Raw genomic sequence first — 19,521 nt, 5'->3', positions numbered from 1 at the left:
TCTGACGCATTGAGTAGGCAAATACCCACGAGTGGGTGGGACATTACATTAGTGTGTATATGTGTATGTGTGTGTGTTTGGAAAGTGGGAAAACGAATAAACAAAAAGATTTTCCAGCGTGAACCATGTACGGGCAAACAAATTGCGGTCCTGTGAGTTTTTATTGCAGGGAGCGCGTACCAGCACCATTTTTCATACGATTTATCAGTGATATATATAGATGGACGATGCGATCTCGATACATAGAGTGAATTTTTTGATGGAATAAATCATAATATTTTAGAATGCGAAAATTCTTCTTCGTTTCTGTTTTCATGACGAAAAACGTAGTTACCTTAATGGATTAATACATTAAGAATACGATAATATTTGACCACATGAGTGATAAAATCGTGCACAAATAACTACATTTATTTTTATGGGATTTTATGGTGGACAACAAATGATCAGTGTAGAAGCAAATAGGATGGGTGTTTAAACGGTACATTTTAAAATGAATAACGGGGTTACGCAAGAATCGTAAGATATTTTATACTTATAACATTTTTACCAATCCATTATAAAGTGTATTATTATTTATAGTAAAGACCTTTTTGTACGTATTACGCGCATACTAAACAGAATCATACATATAACTATATTAATTTTTAAACTTGAACAATTGTTTACCTTATGAATAATCATAATTAAAATAAACGATGATTACGATAATAAGAAACGCAGTTAGACTACTATTTATCAGTAGCTGTCCTCATTTCTGCTCTACTGACCTATATTATATATTGTACTACTGAATAATTATATACATTACACTCCTATAAATTCAAATATGAATATTGATTACGAAAAGAAATTGGTCATAATTGTTGATGAATTTACCGTTGGAAAACATCAAATGAAGCGAAGGCCTGGTTTAAAAAATTTTTTATGAAAAATGTATAAAATTAAATCATTTCAATAAAGAAATTGAAACTATTTAACATTTTTCATGGAAACACCCAATTCCAAACGTGCCTGTATAAAAGTGTACATAACTCTTGCTTGATTGTCATCCGAGATCACATTTATAAGTAGGTACGCCCATAGTATTTTTATTTGTACACAACTTGTAAAAATAACTATACTTATTTGTAAGTAGTAATTGAAATCATTCAATAAATTTATTATTCTAATAAAATTTATTATTCTAATAAAATTTATTTAAATTAACCATAATAAGATAATATTATTTGAATAAACATTAATGGTAGAACGCCAACCATATTTTGCGGGACAGATAAAGATTTATTTATACCTATAGTATATACAATTATTGGTGTATATAATTAATTATTATAATATAAAATAATTTGTATATAATTGTTGAGCTATAATAGTAAAACTAAAAGCTAATAAAAAAAAAAAGTAAATGGATCAACTTTGACAAATTATTATGATTCGATTAATTTGGTCCACAATGGTTAGTAAATTTTGGGTTATTTCTCCAATATAATCTATTGTTTATCTATTGATAATCACTTAATCATGAATAATAAATTACAAAAATTAATAATTTTTCCCGTCAAAATGTCAAACAATAAAATATGCATTCTAATGCATTAATTATATTTTATTATATTTTAAATAAGAAATTTTGTTTTTCATGCAATATCAAGTTTGAGCTACATTGCTAAAACTCCCCTCTCCTAAACATTTTAGCCCTAATTGCGCTTTTATCCATGTATAAAATACTAGTTATAAAGTGCTATAATCGAAATCAATAGGCCTTGTAATTTTGGCACCAACAACTGAAAAACTTAAAAGACACGCCTGCGCTTACTTTAATTGTTCCAGCAGTCGTGTTGTATATATTGCACAGCCGTAGGTATTTTCGGTCGTTTTATTATTATTTTTTCCACCCTGCCCTGTTTGTTTGTGTATATTCCGAACATTTTACAACTCCCTACTTACTTTGCTCTTTTGATTTTTTAATACCTTGTTCTTCTTGAATTTTAAGGACCTATATGCATGGTCACACGCACACAGATACAGTCTTTTGAAAGTTGGTGTATTAATTTTTTCAGGAAATATGCTTGAATCGACCGAAACGATGTGGAAGTTCGAGTTCGACCTATGATATTTTTAGAAAAGATCTAGTTTTTATGAAATAAGATATGTTTTATATTTAATTCCTAAATAATTATGAAAGTAGTATTTTGGTTGTCATCTGCGAATCTCTAATATACTAAAATTATAAGCTTACCTTGAATTGCAAGTACTTTTAGCCCTTTTAGGCAACACGTAAATTAATATATTATTATATATAATATACTCAAATTACATAGATGTGTAGGGCACAATATTTATAAACGTAGTAATTACTTGCAATCTTCTATACATGACAATATTACAACAATCTTTGATTCCTAAAATAGTCAAATTATTGAATTTTGGAAAAAGCCTATAAAACCAATATCTAATATAAAATTTATAAATGTCAATAAACATATTTCCATTGAACTTAATGATAGTTAAAAACCTATTTTAAAATCAATTATAATAATATTATGCCAATAAGTTAATTATGATAAATTAACAAATGATTATTTAATTATTGAACCACAAAGTAAAACGAATTTATTATATTAGTTTTTTAATGTAAACTTGCATTTATGTTTTCATCAATTAGAAGAATAAAATTTTAATTATTATGCCTAAGATTTAAGAGATTGTATTGACGTAAATTCGTCATGATATATAATTTTAGAAATTAAACAATATTTACCATAATTCTAATAAAATTGTATCATTGTTTATCCAAAAAACGGGTTTTCCCACCATTGTATTCCAATTAAAAAACATTGACTATGTTACATTTCTTGTTTTGTTGTCATTCGTCATGACATAATCAACGAACCGTGTTTATGCATCCAGATCACAGTCTGTACTGCTATGCATAGACACCAGACACGTACTACACTCCTACGTAGCATGTAGATACAGCACAGTAAAATAATAACATCCCTTAGACCTGGAATGAAAAAAAATTAAATTTTAAAGGTACCTTTATTATTATTGTAAATACATGCAATTTTCTAAAACCACGATGAATTCGTATGCAAGTATGCATGGCTACATTTACAGTCCAGATCTGTTATCATATAACTTGACATGCTGACATTTTTAATGTGCCATTCCAGCATATTATATTATATCATAGTAAAAAGTGTCCTTTAATTAGAACCATGCAAAACATAATAATTTTATTATTTATATTTTATATTTTTATGTGTAGCTTGGTTGTTTTAAAAAAAAATCTATATCTTAGTAATAATATCACAACTACCGGGTGCTAGGGGCGCAAGAAACCCATGGGCCTCAAACCAAAATTAATTCATAAACAATAGGCCTGTGACTGAACTATTTGGAACATTTTTTCTAAATATTATTATGGTTACAACTTATTATAATATGTCTCATCAGAATGAAACATTTTTTGGCTATAGGGACATTATTATTCAATAATGCTAATAATAACAATTCTGTGTATTTAGAAATTAAATTACTTATATATCATATTATTATCTAAAAATAAAAGGATTTATACGCTAACGTATGTGTAATAGTTTATCAAAACACACCACACGCGTCACCGATACAAGCCATAACACGTTACATACAAGTATAATATTTTGTATATATATATAATATATATCACATACAGGTATACTATATATAGTGGCATTTATAACAACAATTTATTCAATCTGCACAAAAAATAATGGTACACGAACCATATTCTTATATTGATAGTTTTATAAAAACACTATTGATATTTCCCAATTTACCATAGACTCATAATAAAATTACAATTTTCATTATTCATATTTCATAACCCGCTGAACTGCCATAGTAGATTTATTCAGCTACACTGCGTATATGAAATATAGATATATTATATTATTAGGTCATAATATCGAAAACAAGCAAAGTTTACATTATTACAAAATCAGAAAAAGCGAAAAAAAAATTACTAGAATAAGTATAAAAATATAATATAAAAAAAAATCATCAAATCATAGTATTACATTTGTGGGGTTAAGTTGTAGGCGATTAACGATACCTTTTAAATACATATTATTTTTATATTGTTGTAACTAAAAAACGAATCACTTTGAATACATGAAATTTTCACTAAATGTTTATATTATAGCGTTTAATATACACTGCTAAATTTTCAAAATATTATGTCTTTTTTGAACGATTTATGGACAAAATTTTCGATTTTTTTAAGTATTTTTTTTTTTTTAATGTCGATAAAAAAATTGTAACGGCTTAAAAACTTAAAAATGTACTACAACGTTTCTTATAAGTGTTTCCTATTGCAATTAAAAAAAATAAATCAAAAATCATTTGTCACATTTTTTTGAAACATTAAAAGAGTAGGTACGTACCAATGAATTAAATATTCATCAAATAATTGATATTTTTGCAAACCAAAAGCAAGGGAAAAAGCTTTTTAAAGTAGTTGTACAATTTTTATTAAAAATGTATTAATTACTCAAATTTAATAATAATCAATTATTAATTTTATTATTTGTTTAAATTATTAATTAGATATATATTACATATTAATAAAGGTGTTTAACGAAGTATTATCAAGTTATTTAATCATAATATAGAAATTAATGAATACATTATAATGATAATTATTATTATTATATTAAAAAATTTTAATTTTGGTATGTAGTGGAAGCTGATTGTTTATTACATTTTAAGTAGTTTAAGATAGAAAAATAAATATACTATTTTAGGAGTTGCAGGCCACTTTGCTCCTCATCAATTTGTGTACAATAATGACATCGCTATAGCTACAAAGAGTAGGTAAGTGATATTTTTTAATGATCTATTAGGTATTTAGGTACTTGGTTACATGGGCCCTATAATATTTGCTCGCACCCATCAGTATATACCAAGTTGCGGCACAGCTTAATAATTTTATCATTTTAACCTATAATGTTTACTATATTATATTGTTATTTTAATTTTCCACATATAACTAGTATAATTATTAGGCTCCCTCGTTCAATCATAATAAATTCATTAATTAATACACACCACACCATAAATTGGCATCGGTTAAATGAATCGATTCAGGAACACCTTGAAAATATAGGAAATATTGGAATTTAAACCCTTCTTAAAATATTTTTGAAATTTAGCCATAGAATAACTGGTATTTTAAAAATACTTAAAGTAAATGGCATTTTTATCTTTTGTTGTGATACGTATATAAATAGATTTTAGCTAAAAACGAAACTTTTAAATTTAAAGAATCGGAAAAGATTTATTTTCTATGGGCCAAACCTAAATCTGTATAACTTATGTTGTAGGATACCTAGTAAAATTTGAATTCTTATAATTTAGAAGGAGAAAATATTCGCAGAGAAATATTGTCATCCACAAAGTTATATAACGCATATTGTAAAATAAATATATTTTATAGATCGTGAAATTAAATTATATGATAAAAATGGGAATTTAATAAATTTGTGAATATTCACTGGTACAGTTTGACTAGAAGTCAATGTCCTCTGGAATATTTCGTCTATAAAAATAATAAAATTTCATGGGTCAGATAATTATTACAGCCTCCCTGGTATTGTAAAGATCATTAAGATTCTAGTATCAATGCTGACGCAAAGAAAGAAGTTAGCGGTGGTGCCAGAATCTTTTTTCTTGTATGGCATTTTTTTTTTTTTTTTTTTTTTTTGTATTAGTAATTTGTTATATGAGGAAGATGTTTTATTTATTTTATTTAATTTAAATATCATATTATTTTCTCATAGACATTACAATATTATAATCTATATTACTATGGATTATCAAGAATTAATAACCCATATATTACTGTTAGGTACATTTTAAATGCCTTAATTATACATCAAAATGTATGATTGTATAAAATTAAAATTTTAAATCGTATTATAATACAACTATATATTATCTTATTATACAATAATTATAATTATTAATTATTATACACAAATTAAAATGTTATAAATATATTATTTTAATTTTAAATCGTAAAGTTACGTGTGACACATAGATGTGGCAAAATAAAAATTGTGAGGTCCTTGCACCTCCATCACATCAGTGTAGCACCTACCCTCAGCCTTCGGATGAATACTCTCATAATCACGGGCAAATTTCCAAAAATCAGTAATCAAAAAAAAGCCAACAGTAATTCTTAATGATTATGGTGTGTATAAAGGAAAATAAAGTTATTATAGCGTAACCGATGAATAAACAATAGACATAGTAAGAACTTGCCGTAAATTTTGGTGGAATTCAAAGAGTAAGATTGATCGAGCTGCTCAGGGGAAGCTGACGACGATGCAGTGTCGTAAAACGCGGGTAATAAAACCCTGCCCGTAGGCGCAAACACGGGGGGCGGAAACGATCAGTGGAGGCGGATATCGAAACAATACTACGAGATATTATTATTATACACGAGGGGCGACTCTAGATAAAACGACGAGTGTGTCTGGTATTCTCTCTATCTCGAAATTCGAATAGCTTATAGTTGTCGTGATAGTCTCCGCCGCCGTCACAGCATAATATTTCTTATATTTTTTATACATATATACGACTTGTGTATTACGACGTGCTCTATGCGATGATATACCGAACGGACGTGACGACGTTACGCGACCGACAACGACGATGAGTAAATAAAACCCGTATACTACTCGTGCGGGTGGTGTGGAATATTATCGGCACACAGACGTGGGGCTGCTCGAGAGAAAATAATATCAATTCGCACATACGAGAGAAGGAAATATTAATACGCACACAGACGACCGTGAAAATATTATACACACGTTCAGGGACGTTTGTACACGACCGATGTGTTCCGGTCAAGTGTTTAACGTGACCGCATAATAGTGCTCTTCCGACCGCTCCAGCGGCTACGCAATGATCGACAAAAATCTACCTCTCCCCCCTTGGCCACCGCCGAAACACACAAACACTGGCAATACTTCCGACGTCACTACTATTATTACATACACCCGAGAATACGTTTTCAATCGGACGTGCACCTCGAATCGACAATGGTCGCTGCCAACTTCCGGTGCAATATCGTAATAAAATACAACGCATATAAATATATATATATATATAGGTATATTATTTAATAGGAATACTATATAAGAGCGTATTCCAACATGTTCTAAATTACGACAACGTCTCTTTTTTTCTTGTCCAAAAATGCTCGGTTCGATATAGTTGCAGTCATGCAATCATTACGGTATGAAAAATATAGACAGACAGTTAGTTATAATAATGAAAAGATAGATTGTTTGCATTCGACAGTATCACATCATTATAATAGTATAATAATAATAATAATAATAATAACAGAGACGGATAAAATATTATTATACAACAGCAACACCTTCATGCACCACGTATCAGGATTGAAAATAAGTCCAAGCGACATCTTCAGACGTATACTAATATAATGTTAACGTATATATGTACAGAATACTGTATAGTAGCATGTATTGGTTATTAAATACAACCGTATAACATTACACCAATACTCATGTTGTTTATATTACCACACATCAATTCACTCAGAATATTATTACCCACCAAAAGTAAAGTTCAAAACGGAACGCCCATATTATGTGTTAGTGAACTATACCGATCCCTTATTATTACAAATTTACAAACCATTATCACAGTGTTAAATTTTTAATCTTGAAAGTAAAAACTTACAGTTTGCTAATCGTTATAAACGCTTTTAAAGACACGTTTATTTGAAATTATAAAAAACATAAACAAAAATAATATAGACTGTTTACCTGTAATTTTTGGTTGCTGGGTTACATTGATTTCGTATGAAGACTAACTCAAAAATTACCAAGTATTAAAACGACGATGATGCCAAAATGATGTGATTGGAAGTAGAAGCTATAAGTTATTACCGAACATAATTAGTATTTCAATAATAATTTATAAAAAAAATAATAATTGTCTATTGACTGGTATCGACTAGTCAATTACACTAAATATGCAGGTACTATACATATAACTAGAAAAAAAACATAAAAATACTTATTAATAATACTACTATTATTTTATACTAATATATTATTATTATTGATTGGCTAAACAATTTTGAGAAAATATATTTACAGTTCAAAAAGGTTTATATTTTGATTTTTAAAACTTTTTGTTTCACGCTTTGTATATGAAAATTAAATATATATTAATTCCGAAAGAAAAACGAGCGATGAAAAGTTTTTTCTTTGAGATTAAGCGCGCGCGCACACACACACACACACACTATATATAAATTATATAAACTAAATGGTATGTGTGCACTAAATGAGGGAAATTGTTTCGACAGATACTTTTCAATCGTTTGTATTACATTTTTGTACTCAACATTCACAAATTATACGCAAATAAAGAGTTTAAAAATAATCTCAAACCGATAAAAAAGAACTCTTGTTAATGATACGTAAATACTAAATAGTAACTACGTTATAATGCGATAAAAAATGTACGAAAGAAAAATAGAAACTTGCGAGCTAGTAATATTCATAATGTAATGAATACAATATGGCAAACTGCGACAAATAGTTAGGCACCAAAAAATACGATAGAATAAAATAATATCTGTATTCGTATAGGTATTCGTATAACATGAACTGTGCTGAAGAAAAAAAATAGTAAATAGTCCAAAATCAGGAATCAGCAGACCCTAACAATGTTTTAACAAGCTTATAGTTAAAGTGTTTTCCAACTTATAAAAATCTATACAAACATTTTTTTTATTTAACTGGTATAATGCTAAGAAAAACAATGACATAATTTTACGAACAGAGTAATTTACTTTAGTGCATTAAATAATATATATGGTTGTATGTTATAAAATAAATGAAAAATCGATGAAATTGACAAAATTGTTTTAAATTGTTATCGTATCACTACACCATTTACAATAAGAATTGAGATCTCGATAATATCACCTAATATTAAAAGGTTCTTACTGTCTAACCGTATCTCGTAGTTTGAACTTGAAACACTGATGACAAAAACAAAAGTTAACGGTTTTTTAAATGGTATTCATGTCTGAATGTCTGGTAAATAACATATTATTATGATTCACGATATTATACGATTGAATAATCAGAATAATATGCTTAAACATAAATATATTATTATAATAATATTTAAATGTAGGTATACGTGAATAATTGTGCAAAATATATTACATTGACGAAGACCTTAGATCGCTAACACCACTGCACGTGATGTTGCTGAACTACGCAGTAATGATAATATAATGACTATATACGTTACGTTTTATATAAGGGATAAAACGGTGGCAGACCATTACCTCCAATGTGGTAAATGAAATTATTGTACATTATTAAAGTGCAATGTTGTCGCTGCCACCGTTTTAAGTAATGCAGTCGAGTGTTTTCGCCGCCAAAATGTCTACTATACTTTCAATAACATCTTGTGACGTCTCCAAAATAAAAAAAAATAAAAATAAAAAAATGGGTATTTTAAAAACAAGAGTATTACGCAACTGTAAAAGCATTAGAAAATACGGACTAACGTTATCTGTATAGTTTGTGGCCAAACGTGAACGCAATAGATCTCAGTCGTTAGGTACTGCTGGATGTCATCGATAATATAATGTTACATTACCATGGGAGTCAAAGCTAGAGACGAATTTGTTAGTCGATGATGATTTTCCTCCTCCTATCTTCCTTTTATAGGTGATAATAATTAAAATGTATTACGGTATTGGTGATTTATTTTTACGTACGTTTAGACTACCATAGATTAAAATATCTCAAATATTATTATGCGCTTATATATTTATAAATGCTTAGTAGAAAAACTGTATTTGGATTGATCACACTCAGATCGCAGTCAATTATCATTATCCGTGAGGTATCATTAAGTTTTTTATTTTACCTACAATATTCACGTACACAGTTAGAACTTAATATACATTTGTTTATAACGTTTATGTATACAATTTTTGGCCAGAGAAACAGTATCGACAGCTCTAGCCTCTAAGAAAAGCTATAATAAAAAGTTTCCAAGGAATTGCGAGGTTGGTCCGTTACCGTTACAATGTGAAAGATTCATCAAACACTATCTCGATGAAAATACCAAACGGTACTGATAGTTGACTACTAATATATTATTAATTTTAGTTTCTGAACGAAGTGATGAATGCATTGATTTTACAATGATGTGTGTGTGTGTGTTTTTTTTTTTTTTTGTGTGTCTGTGTATAGCATGACTAGTCGAAATAATGCTTCAATTTCAAATTTGGGGTGGTTTACGATGTAAAAATGAATATCCTTGCTGCATTATAGAGGTCAAAAGTAAACATTTTCCAACAGTTTTCAAAAAAATCCTGAAAAACAAAAAAAAATCCAGTTTTCGACCAAATCGATTTTTTTATATGGTTGTAATTAACAAACTAATCACTTAATCACTGTAAATACTTGAAATTTTCACCAAATGTTTATGTTAGTGACATATATATATATATATATATATATATAGGATAGGCACAGTTTAATTTTCAAAAATTTTGACTTTTTTAAGTTATTTATAGACCACTGAAATTTTCGATTTTTTTGAGAATTTTTTTTTGAAGTGTCGGTAAAAAAATTTGAAAATTGAATTTTTACGATATATGTCGAAAACGCGAATATTTGCAAGTAATTTTGAAGTTGAAAAATTATAAAATTTTTTGTGTTTATTTATAACTAAAGATTAAAAATACAACACTAAGTTTTCCATAAGTTTTCCTTCAAGTAACTATAGAGAAAACTCGAAGCATAATTATAGGAAAAATTTTAAGTGCGTTTGAATTTTACATTTTTACGAAATAGCATAACGATAACGATTTATCCTCAAACGATTTTAAATATTTGTTATTATTCAAAAAGTATAAGTCGTAGATCCATGAAAATTTTACCAGTTATTTAGATTGATATTTTTCCTTACATGATTTAATTTACAATAAAAAACGAGAATTTTTACGCAAAACCAGTTTTCGACCAAATCAATTTTTTTATATGGTTGTAATTCAAAAACTAATCACTGTAAATACTTGACATTTTCACAAAATGTTTATGTTAGTGATATAAATATAGTTACAGTTTAATTTTCAAAAAATTTGACTTTTTGATGTAACTTTAAAACATATCACCATAAATACATGAAATTTTCACCGAATGTTTATATAAGTATATTCTATCCACCATGAAATTTTCAAAAATGTTTGACTTAAGTTAAACTATTCATAGGTATATGCAATTTATATGCGATTTTATTAGTTTTTTTAAAATTAATATCGATAAAAATTTATTTTTTGGGTAGAAAATCTTGAAAATTTAATACAAGGCTCTTAACGTATTTTTACAATAGCAGTTGAAAATTAAAAGAAATTCATAGTCAAAATTTTTTTTTATAAGCGTTAAAATTTTGAATTTTGAAAAAATACGTAAAAATCACAAATATTCGCAAATTATTTTAAGCTAGAAATTCAAAAAAAATTTTCTTTTTAAATCTAAAATTTGGAAACTTAATTCCTTACAAATTTATCAATCTTTATCACAAAAAAAATGTCGACCGGAAATTTAAATTAAATTTTTATTAGCATTTGAATTTCAAAAATATTAACAAAAATTCGTCAAAACCATGAATATTCGCAAATTATTTTGTAGTTCAAAATTCATAATATTGTTTATATTGATATCTAAGGTTATAAAATTCAACACTAAGTTTTCCATAAGGTTTGCTTCAAATAGCTATAGAGAAAATTTGAAGCGTCATTATAGGAAAAATGTTTTGAGCGTTTGAGTTTTAAATTTTTATGAAATCGCGTAATGATAACGATTTATCCTCAAACCCGGTTTATGTATATATCAATGATAATATTATAAGGTATTATGAATTATGATAACTACATGCAATGTTTTTGGAAAAATTGATTAACCATGCATTATTCAAAATGCGTCCTAATTGAAAAATAATATATTTGTTTCAAAATAGAATTATATGACAATATTTAAATATAATATATCCTAGACTGACAAATCATCTCCGTTCAGAATCGTTTTTCGTATAGTCTAACCTACCCTAGTCAGAGGTCCACCCCACCACCTAATGTACAGCAGAGCGACATACACTTACCCGCTTTTTATTAATGTTTCAATCGACCGTCCTGTGTTGGTCAATAAACGATTCTTATTGTCATTTGCAACACTAACCTTCACAGATAATTATTTAATATTATAATTATTAATTGGTGTACAATTAATTATAAGTTTCTTTTTGAATAAATTAAAAATTGTAATAAAAATAAATAATCTCGTTTTCATATGACTATTGAATTGATAACCAAATTGTTACCATAATTTCGATGACCAAGTATGCTTCAATTCTTTGTTTTTCTGTACAAAACTATAGTATATAATATAATCAATATAGAGTAAGTATCGGAGGGGCCATTATTATCGACCAACAGACATTATATTTGATACGGGTAGCTACGCACCGAGATCTGATTGGGTACTTAAAAGAAAATCCGCTACAAATTGATATTATATTTGTTTTTATTTTATTTTTTATTTTATAAATACTTTAAGCAATCATATACATTTTTATAAATACGATTGTATAACAAATTGTTTGAAAATATAACATGATTTATGACTAAGCATATCTACGACCAATAAACCAGTCAGATAATTAATACACCTATGTACACGTAATCATGGATTGGAATTATTTTTGTTTAGAATATTTTCATTGCATTCAATTTCATTAGGTTTTTAAAAACAATTTATTGAGGTTATGAAATTAAGGCTGAAGTTATTGAGACTTATCATTGTGGTTAATATTGGTTTGAACATTAATAATCAAATATTTTTGAATTTAAATTCTAAATATCCGTATAGGTACTATATTAGCTTCCGCACTCAATGGTGTTCCTATTAATGCATCCCTCAATGTCATTCTTTGTAAATTAATCATAAAACTTATTCAGTATCCTAAGCTTAAAAAATGATAACGGTTTAAGTCCTGATTTATAATCAACACGAGGTTCTCCACTTAATAAGCTGTTACTTTTATATTGATTACAGTCGCAGCACCTAGTTTAAAAACTGTCAGTTAGATTTGATGATTCAACTATTTAAATATACTATATACAAATAAAGGTTTACAGAAAGAGATTTAAATATGCTGTGGTCAGTGTATCTAAATCTAAATACTATTCCAAAGAATCGTTAAACAATTTCCTTAGAAAAAAAATCTATAGATTGGAATTATTCAAATTATAAAATTTTGATTCCTGTATTGAAGTTAAAAAAAAATAACATAGGTAATACAAAATTTAATCAATCGTAAATTTTTAAATAATATATGTTTGGTGAACATGAAAATATGAAGATATGCAATATTTCCCTTGTTTCAAACTGACGATGGCGTTTCGGAGAAGATAAGAATGATATATCGAGTAAATGACTCAACCATTTACTAAATTAACTGATACTATAAATTACAATACTCATATTATAATCTATATTCGTTTTCAAATATTGAAAAAAGTTTCGTTAATCCACAATATACCATCTTTTGGTGACATAATATCGATATCCCATAAAAAAATCAATTTCCATTCGTTATATCAAAAATTATGTGTCATATATTATAATACAACATGTCAACATACATATACGATGATTATAATAAAAAGTCGTGGTTGTGAGAGACACCTTAGAACGTATATAATTCAATAACTAACGAAATTACAAAGCAGCCATTCGCTTAAAAGGAATTTTACCTTGGGAGTAATTTTCTCGTATAATAACGTTACGTAAATGTCACCCGCTATCACTATTTTCTTCGAGTTCAAAATGCACTCTATAATAAATTATTATATGGGCACAGAGGAACTTGAAATCTCGTTGTCAACTAATAAAAAAATATATATACATGTATATAATATCTCTTAACATATTATCCATTAGAGCTTCGTTTTTCGGTACATTTTTAGAAAGTGGTTCTCTCTTATAGGATCGAACGCCAAAGCACCCGCATACCCGCAGTCGTAGCCAAACACACGTGCAATTTGGAAGGAAACACGTCGTGTTTCCTTTCTCGATGATTGCTATAGCTATTAGATCCCATAATCCTAATCTCATAGTATACGATCGGGTACGGAGTTAAAAACTAAAGTCGTATATTAGTTACGCGGAGTTAGTAAATTAAAATGAAAAGTTATTCTAGTTATCGAGTTATGGAGTTCATGAACCAATATAGTATATATATATATATATTATATTTACTCACGTGAGATAAAACAACTTTAACGATATAACCTGTGATTGAAAATGTTCGACAGTCTTATATATATTACATCAGCTGGGTCTGTTTAAAACGTGCAGATATGTACTAGCTCATTAGTAATTAGTAATGGCCGGTAACTTCGTAAAGGTAATACGTATGTACAATCATTGTTTATAAAATAATATGGTATAGAATCTATCTAATAAAGTATTTAAAATCAATAGTATAATTTAAAATATAACTATATAAATGCTTAAATACTTTCTTGTGGTGAATTTTATTTCTATAAAAGATAAACAGTTGTATCATAATTATGTTAATTGTCAAGGAGAATTAAAAAATTCAATTACCAGAAGAACACAACTTTAAGCTCTAAATTATAATTTATATTATGTTATTATGTTTGGTGGTGTGATCCTTTTTGTCACAAGTTTACTGATTCCAACGACGGTTTGATGCGATTCAAATTCGAGTTCTAAAAGTATTTATTTATAGACTTAAGCAATAGAGGTTTTAAAGTATTTGCTTATCCCTTTTTAATATAAAGGATGAATATAGTTACAAATAAATATATATATATATATATATATATATATACAATATATACATTGCTAGGTTGAGTGTGTATACTTTTCTACGACTAAATGTTTGCAAGAGTGCAATCTTTGAAGTGTTATAAAGGGAACACCCGACGTGTCGTTTTTTGGCGTTGACAGAATATTGAACCACTTTTCGAATAGTGGTTTTGAAAATATTTTAAAGTCCAGCCAAATACTTTTTTTTTGAATCTTAAAAAATACCGAACAGAGAAGTGAACATTTTACAATATTCATTTCAATCAGTTTTTTTAGACAAATCGCATGACTCATAAGACAATGTTTTTTAGCTTATTTTTGAAATAGAAAAACACACAAGTTCAAATAACAGATATACAATTTTGTGAATAAAATAAACAGTACAGTGGTCGGTGCTTATAGTGATCACATTCGTTCAAGAGTACTTTGATCACTATAACCGTAAATCACTATAAGCGGTGACTCGAAAAATAGGTGGAAAATAACGTAAAAATATTTACATATTAAAATTATATTTATGTAGTATTATTATTTTTTATTTATTATAATTTTTATATTTTTATTTTTATATTATACATAAAATACACTGAGCGACGGACGAAAACAAGCTGCGTATAAAGTATAAAATATCGGTGCTTGAAAGAATAAAAACGGTTTCAAACATAATATACGAATGTATGATATTATGAAGTATCGCTCATTACGTGAGTTAAATTAGATAAAATTAGCTTGATTAAAGTTCATGATTAAGATAATTTTCATTCGTGATCGGTTTCCCTGTACACAAAAAGAAGTGATATTATTGTAAATTATATTTATATTTTATATTTCTGATCACAATAACTGAAAACCTGAACACTGTATGCGACGAAAAATGCACTTATGACGGCTGTTTGTTCCGTTCCTGGAATTTTTGATCACTATAAGCTGCCGATTCTTATACAACCAGTGAAAACTATAAGCGGCGACCACTGTATATAATAGAAATATTTTAAGGTTATATGATTTATTTTTAGATTAAAATGCATCCCGATCAATATCGACTCAAAAAATCACTCTCACGACTGAATCCGTCATCACTAGATAGAACTCTCCGAGTTGAATACATCGCAGCCGCGTGCGACGCCTCCATGCCATCAGGACTCCAGGCCCTAGGGGGAGGAAGCCTGTGTACTGGTGAAACGACCACATAGCGAAGCTAAGGTCTAATGCTCTATCTCTTCGGAGAGCTTACCAGTCTACCTTGAGGAGATTAGGTAGCGATGGAGCCGTGACCACTAGAGCCGACTTCTCCGCAGCCAGGAAGGACCTACGCAGGGAGATTAGAAAGTCCAAGGAACAGAGTTGGAAGGACCTCTGCGATCAGGTCGAATCTAAACCCTGGGGAAAGCCCTACAAACTGGTCATGACGAAGTTTGGCGGCGGCTCCACCAGATTGGATTGCAAAGGTAGAGAGTGAACTATCTCGGACCACTTGTTCCCGGCAGCTCCTGTCACAAACTGGGAACTCATGCCTCGAGGTTAGGAACATCTTCGAACCTTTCAACCCGAACTCGGAGGAGCTCGAATTCGACACTATCATCCCTGAGTTCAAGGTCGATGAACCTCTCAAGTCCACCAAAAGGATGTCTTCGGGGAAAGCGGGTTGTCCTTCTGGCATTCAAAACGAGATCCTTAAGATCATCCACGCTCGCCCTACGTCCACTCGGAATGTATATAATAAGTGCCTTTCTTCACTGACTTTCCCAGCTTGCTGGAAAAAAGCGAGGCTGGTGTTGATTCACAAGGGCCTGGGGAAGCCAGTGGAGGATCCCTCCAGCTTCCACCGCATCTGTCTCCTTGACACTCCGGGGAAAGTTCTGGAGAGGTTCCTCCTTCAGAGACTGGACAATTACCTGGATGCACGTTATGACGGTCGGACTCCGAACCAATTCGGGTTCAGAAAGGGCATCTCGACTGAATCTGCGGTGGACCACTACGGCGGTCGCTCTGTCCAGACTCATGCCCAACATCAACGGACCCGGACAATGGAAGAGAAGGCGCCTGGGTTCTGTCGTTGAGAAAAATCTGCTTTACGCCGCCCCGGTGTGGGCTGCACCCGTCTGTGGCACTGCCAAATCCATCCGTAACCTCAGGAGACCACAGAGAGTGGCTGCCTTGAGGGTCATCAGGGCCTACAGGACGGTCTTTGACGAAGCCGCCTTCGTTCTAGCTGACATGCCGCCAGCAGATCTCAACGCTCGGGAGAGGGTGAGGATCAAAATCAAGCTCAACGACGAACCGAATCCTGGGAATCCACATATCCTCAGAAATAAGATCAAAAAGCAAGAGAGGAAGACGACCATTGTAGAGTGGCAGATGAGGTGGTCCAGCTCTAGCAAGGCTGCCTGGACTCTCCGCCACATCCCTGATCTAGTCAGGTGGTATAACAGGACGACTCCAGTAGTCCCTTGGACATACCACATGACTCAGGCGCTCACTGGACACGGCTGCTTTCAGTTTTACCTTCACCGCTTCACTAGGGCCACAAGTCCAAGATGTGTTCACTGCCAGTGTCTCTCAGACACAGCAAAACACACCTTATTCAACTGTGAGAACTGGAACGGTCTACGCACAAATCTCCGCGTGCGTCTCGGGCGTCTTCCGACGGCTGCAGATGTGCCCGACATACTCTGCGGTCCCCTATTTGAAGATTTACCGGCAAACGACAAGGAGAGGTCGACGATTCTCAGAGACGCCGAAAAGACCTTCAGACTCTTCTACAAGATGGTCGAAAATATCCTGACCACCAAGGAAGAAGAGGAGAGGGCTCGACAGGCCTCAGAAGCTGAGTGAGAGCTGCGACCACCGTACGAGCTTCTAAAGCGTCGGGCTAACGCCAGCTTGAGAAGAGTTTCTCAGCACGAGATGTCTAGGGTGGCGGACTTGGCCGGCCCGAGAAGAAAAATATCGGAGATATATACTATGTATATAAATAGCTGTATGGGGGTACAGCGGGCCAATCCCGCATATCCCTATCCAAAGTTGCCAGATCTGTAAAGTCATAACAGGATAGGGATATTCGCATAAACACCAGAGAGCTGGGGAAGGAGTATCTCCAAACTGCTATTACTACTCCTATGTGTATATATCTTTCTGTAAATAAACGATGCTGCATGGGGGATAAGCAATGTGAAAACAGTACGGCCTCCATGTAATGATTTAACATAAAATAAAAGATTAAAATGCAGCAGGTAGTATAATATAAGTATAAATGTAGTAAGTGGACACGATAAAGTAATAGGTACTGTATTATTCACCGATAAAAACAGAATTTTCAACAATTTGTATAATATAAATAAAATATAGTTTCATGCAACTTTTTTATACATGTATATATTTTATTCGTGTATAGATTACACATGCATATATTTTGCTTTTTGTTACGCAAATACCATGGTTTTCTAAGATCCTGCGTTTTCTGAAAACTTTTTAAATTCTTTAAAAACTCGTTTTTACAGTTTAGAACTATTCAGACAATATATTTTATGTGGAAACTTTATTTACACAAATGTAGCCCGAACGTGTTATAATCCAAAGTATTTATTTATGTAACTGTATACACTGTATTTATAATAAATCGTATACGATTGTTTTTTTATGTGCTCTCCTTGTATGGTATGCTATGTATTTTATTGTTAAAATCATCCACAGTTAAGTGTAACAATACGTTTTCAAGCGTTAATATTATATATATTTTTTTTTAAATATAAAAAAAACGGTTTTAGTTCTATGTACAAAATATTACACTAATCCAAACTATATAAACTATTTTTAGATTATAATCACCGATCAGATACTATAATGTGATAAATACTCGATATGTGATACCGAACAATAATAACGATAAGTTTAAATTAATAAATAAAACCGAACAGTCATACGAGAAAGAAAACTATTTTATGATATTGGTACGCATTGTTTGTCATAAATTTAAACCAATTAATTCTAACGTTGGAATATATTTTTTATTGTTTAGTTACCAAAATTGGATATGGTGTTTAATTGTTATTTTGATATTCTCAGCGATAGGGAAAAATTATATAGTAAATAAACGTTATTTCAAACAATTGAATAATGATAATATTCGATATAGTCGATCGAACGAATTTAGCCAAAATCAAAAACCAAAAATAGATATTTTTCAGATAATTTTCCAACGAAAAAAATGTTTGATATACCATAATATCTTTAGAGAGCTACCCTTTTGCTCAAGATATACAAAACTGGTGAGATCTTAGTGTAGGCAAGCAAGCTCAAGTACAATATTAGAGAACCTGATTTTTGAACATAATTATTTTATTTCAATGTATTAAATTATTATTCGAAGAATAATATTTCTACAGACAAGCTTAAAATGATCGAAAAACAAATTTTAAACTAATAATAATTCTCATTTGTATGCAATTTTAATTTTTAATAACTTTCTATTGTTGAAGCTTGAACAATGCACAGAGTTCAAACAATAGACAATGTGAAATGTTTAAATGTATATTATATTTTTACTTTTATTATGATGCAT

At 30.1% G+C, this 19,521-nt stretch overlaps 1 protein-coding gene across 1 annotated transcript; it reads left to right on the top strand.

Moving 5' to 3' along the window:
- The first annotated feature begins 16,868 nt into the window (after positions 1-16,868).
- Positions 16,869-17,795, top strand: LOC149058699 (uncharacterized). Its single transcript, XM_089218445.1, has one exon. The coding sequence runs from the start codon at positions 16,869-16,871 to the stop codon at positions 17,793-17,795; it is 927 nt and encodes a 308-aa protein (XP_089074571.1).
- Positions 17,796-19,521: the final 1,726 nt, after the last annotated feature.

This window comes from Diuraphis noxia, unplaced genomic scaffold (assembly GCF_037042655.1).
Source record: "Diuraphis noxia isolate RWA-SAM2 unplaced genomic scaffold, SU_Dnox_SAM2 contig0002, whole genome shotgun sequence".
Taxonomy (NCBI): domain Eukaryota; kingdom Metazoa; phylum Arthropoda; class Insecta; order Hemiptera; family Aphididae; genus Diuraphis; species Diuraphis noxia.
Note: the sequence above shows the minus strand (reverse complement) of the source record. Positions and strands in the feature narration are given on the sequence as shown.

What these genes read in the sequence shown, in the direction of transcription:
- LOC149058699 (XM_089218445.1), top strand. Translation starts at nt 16,869, where the DNA reads ATGACGGTCGGACTCCGAACCAATTCGGGTTCAGAAAGGGCATCTCGA.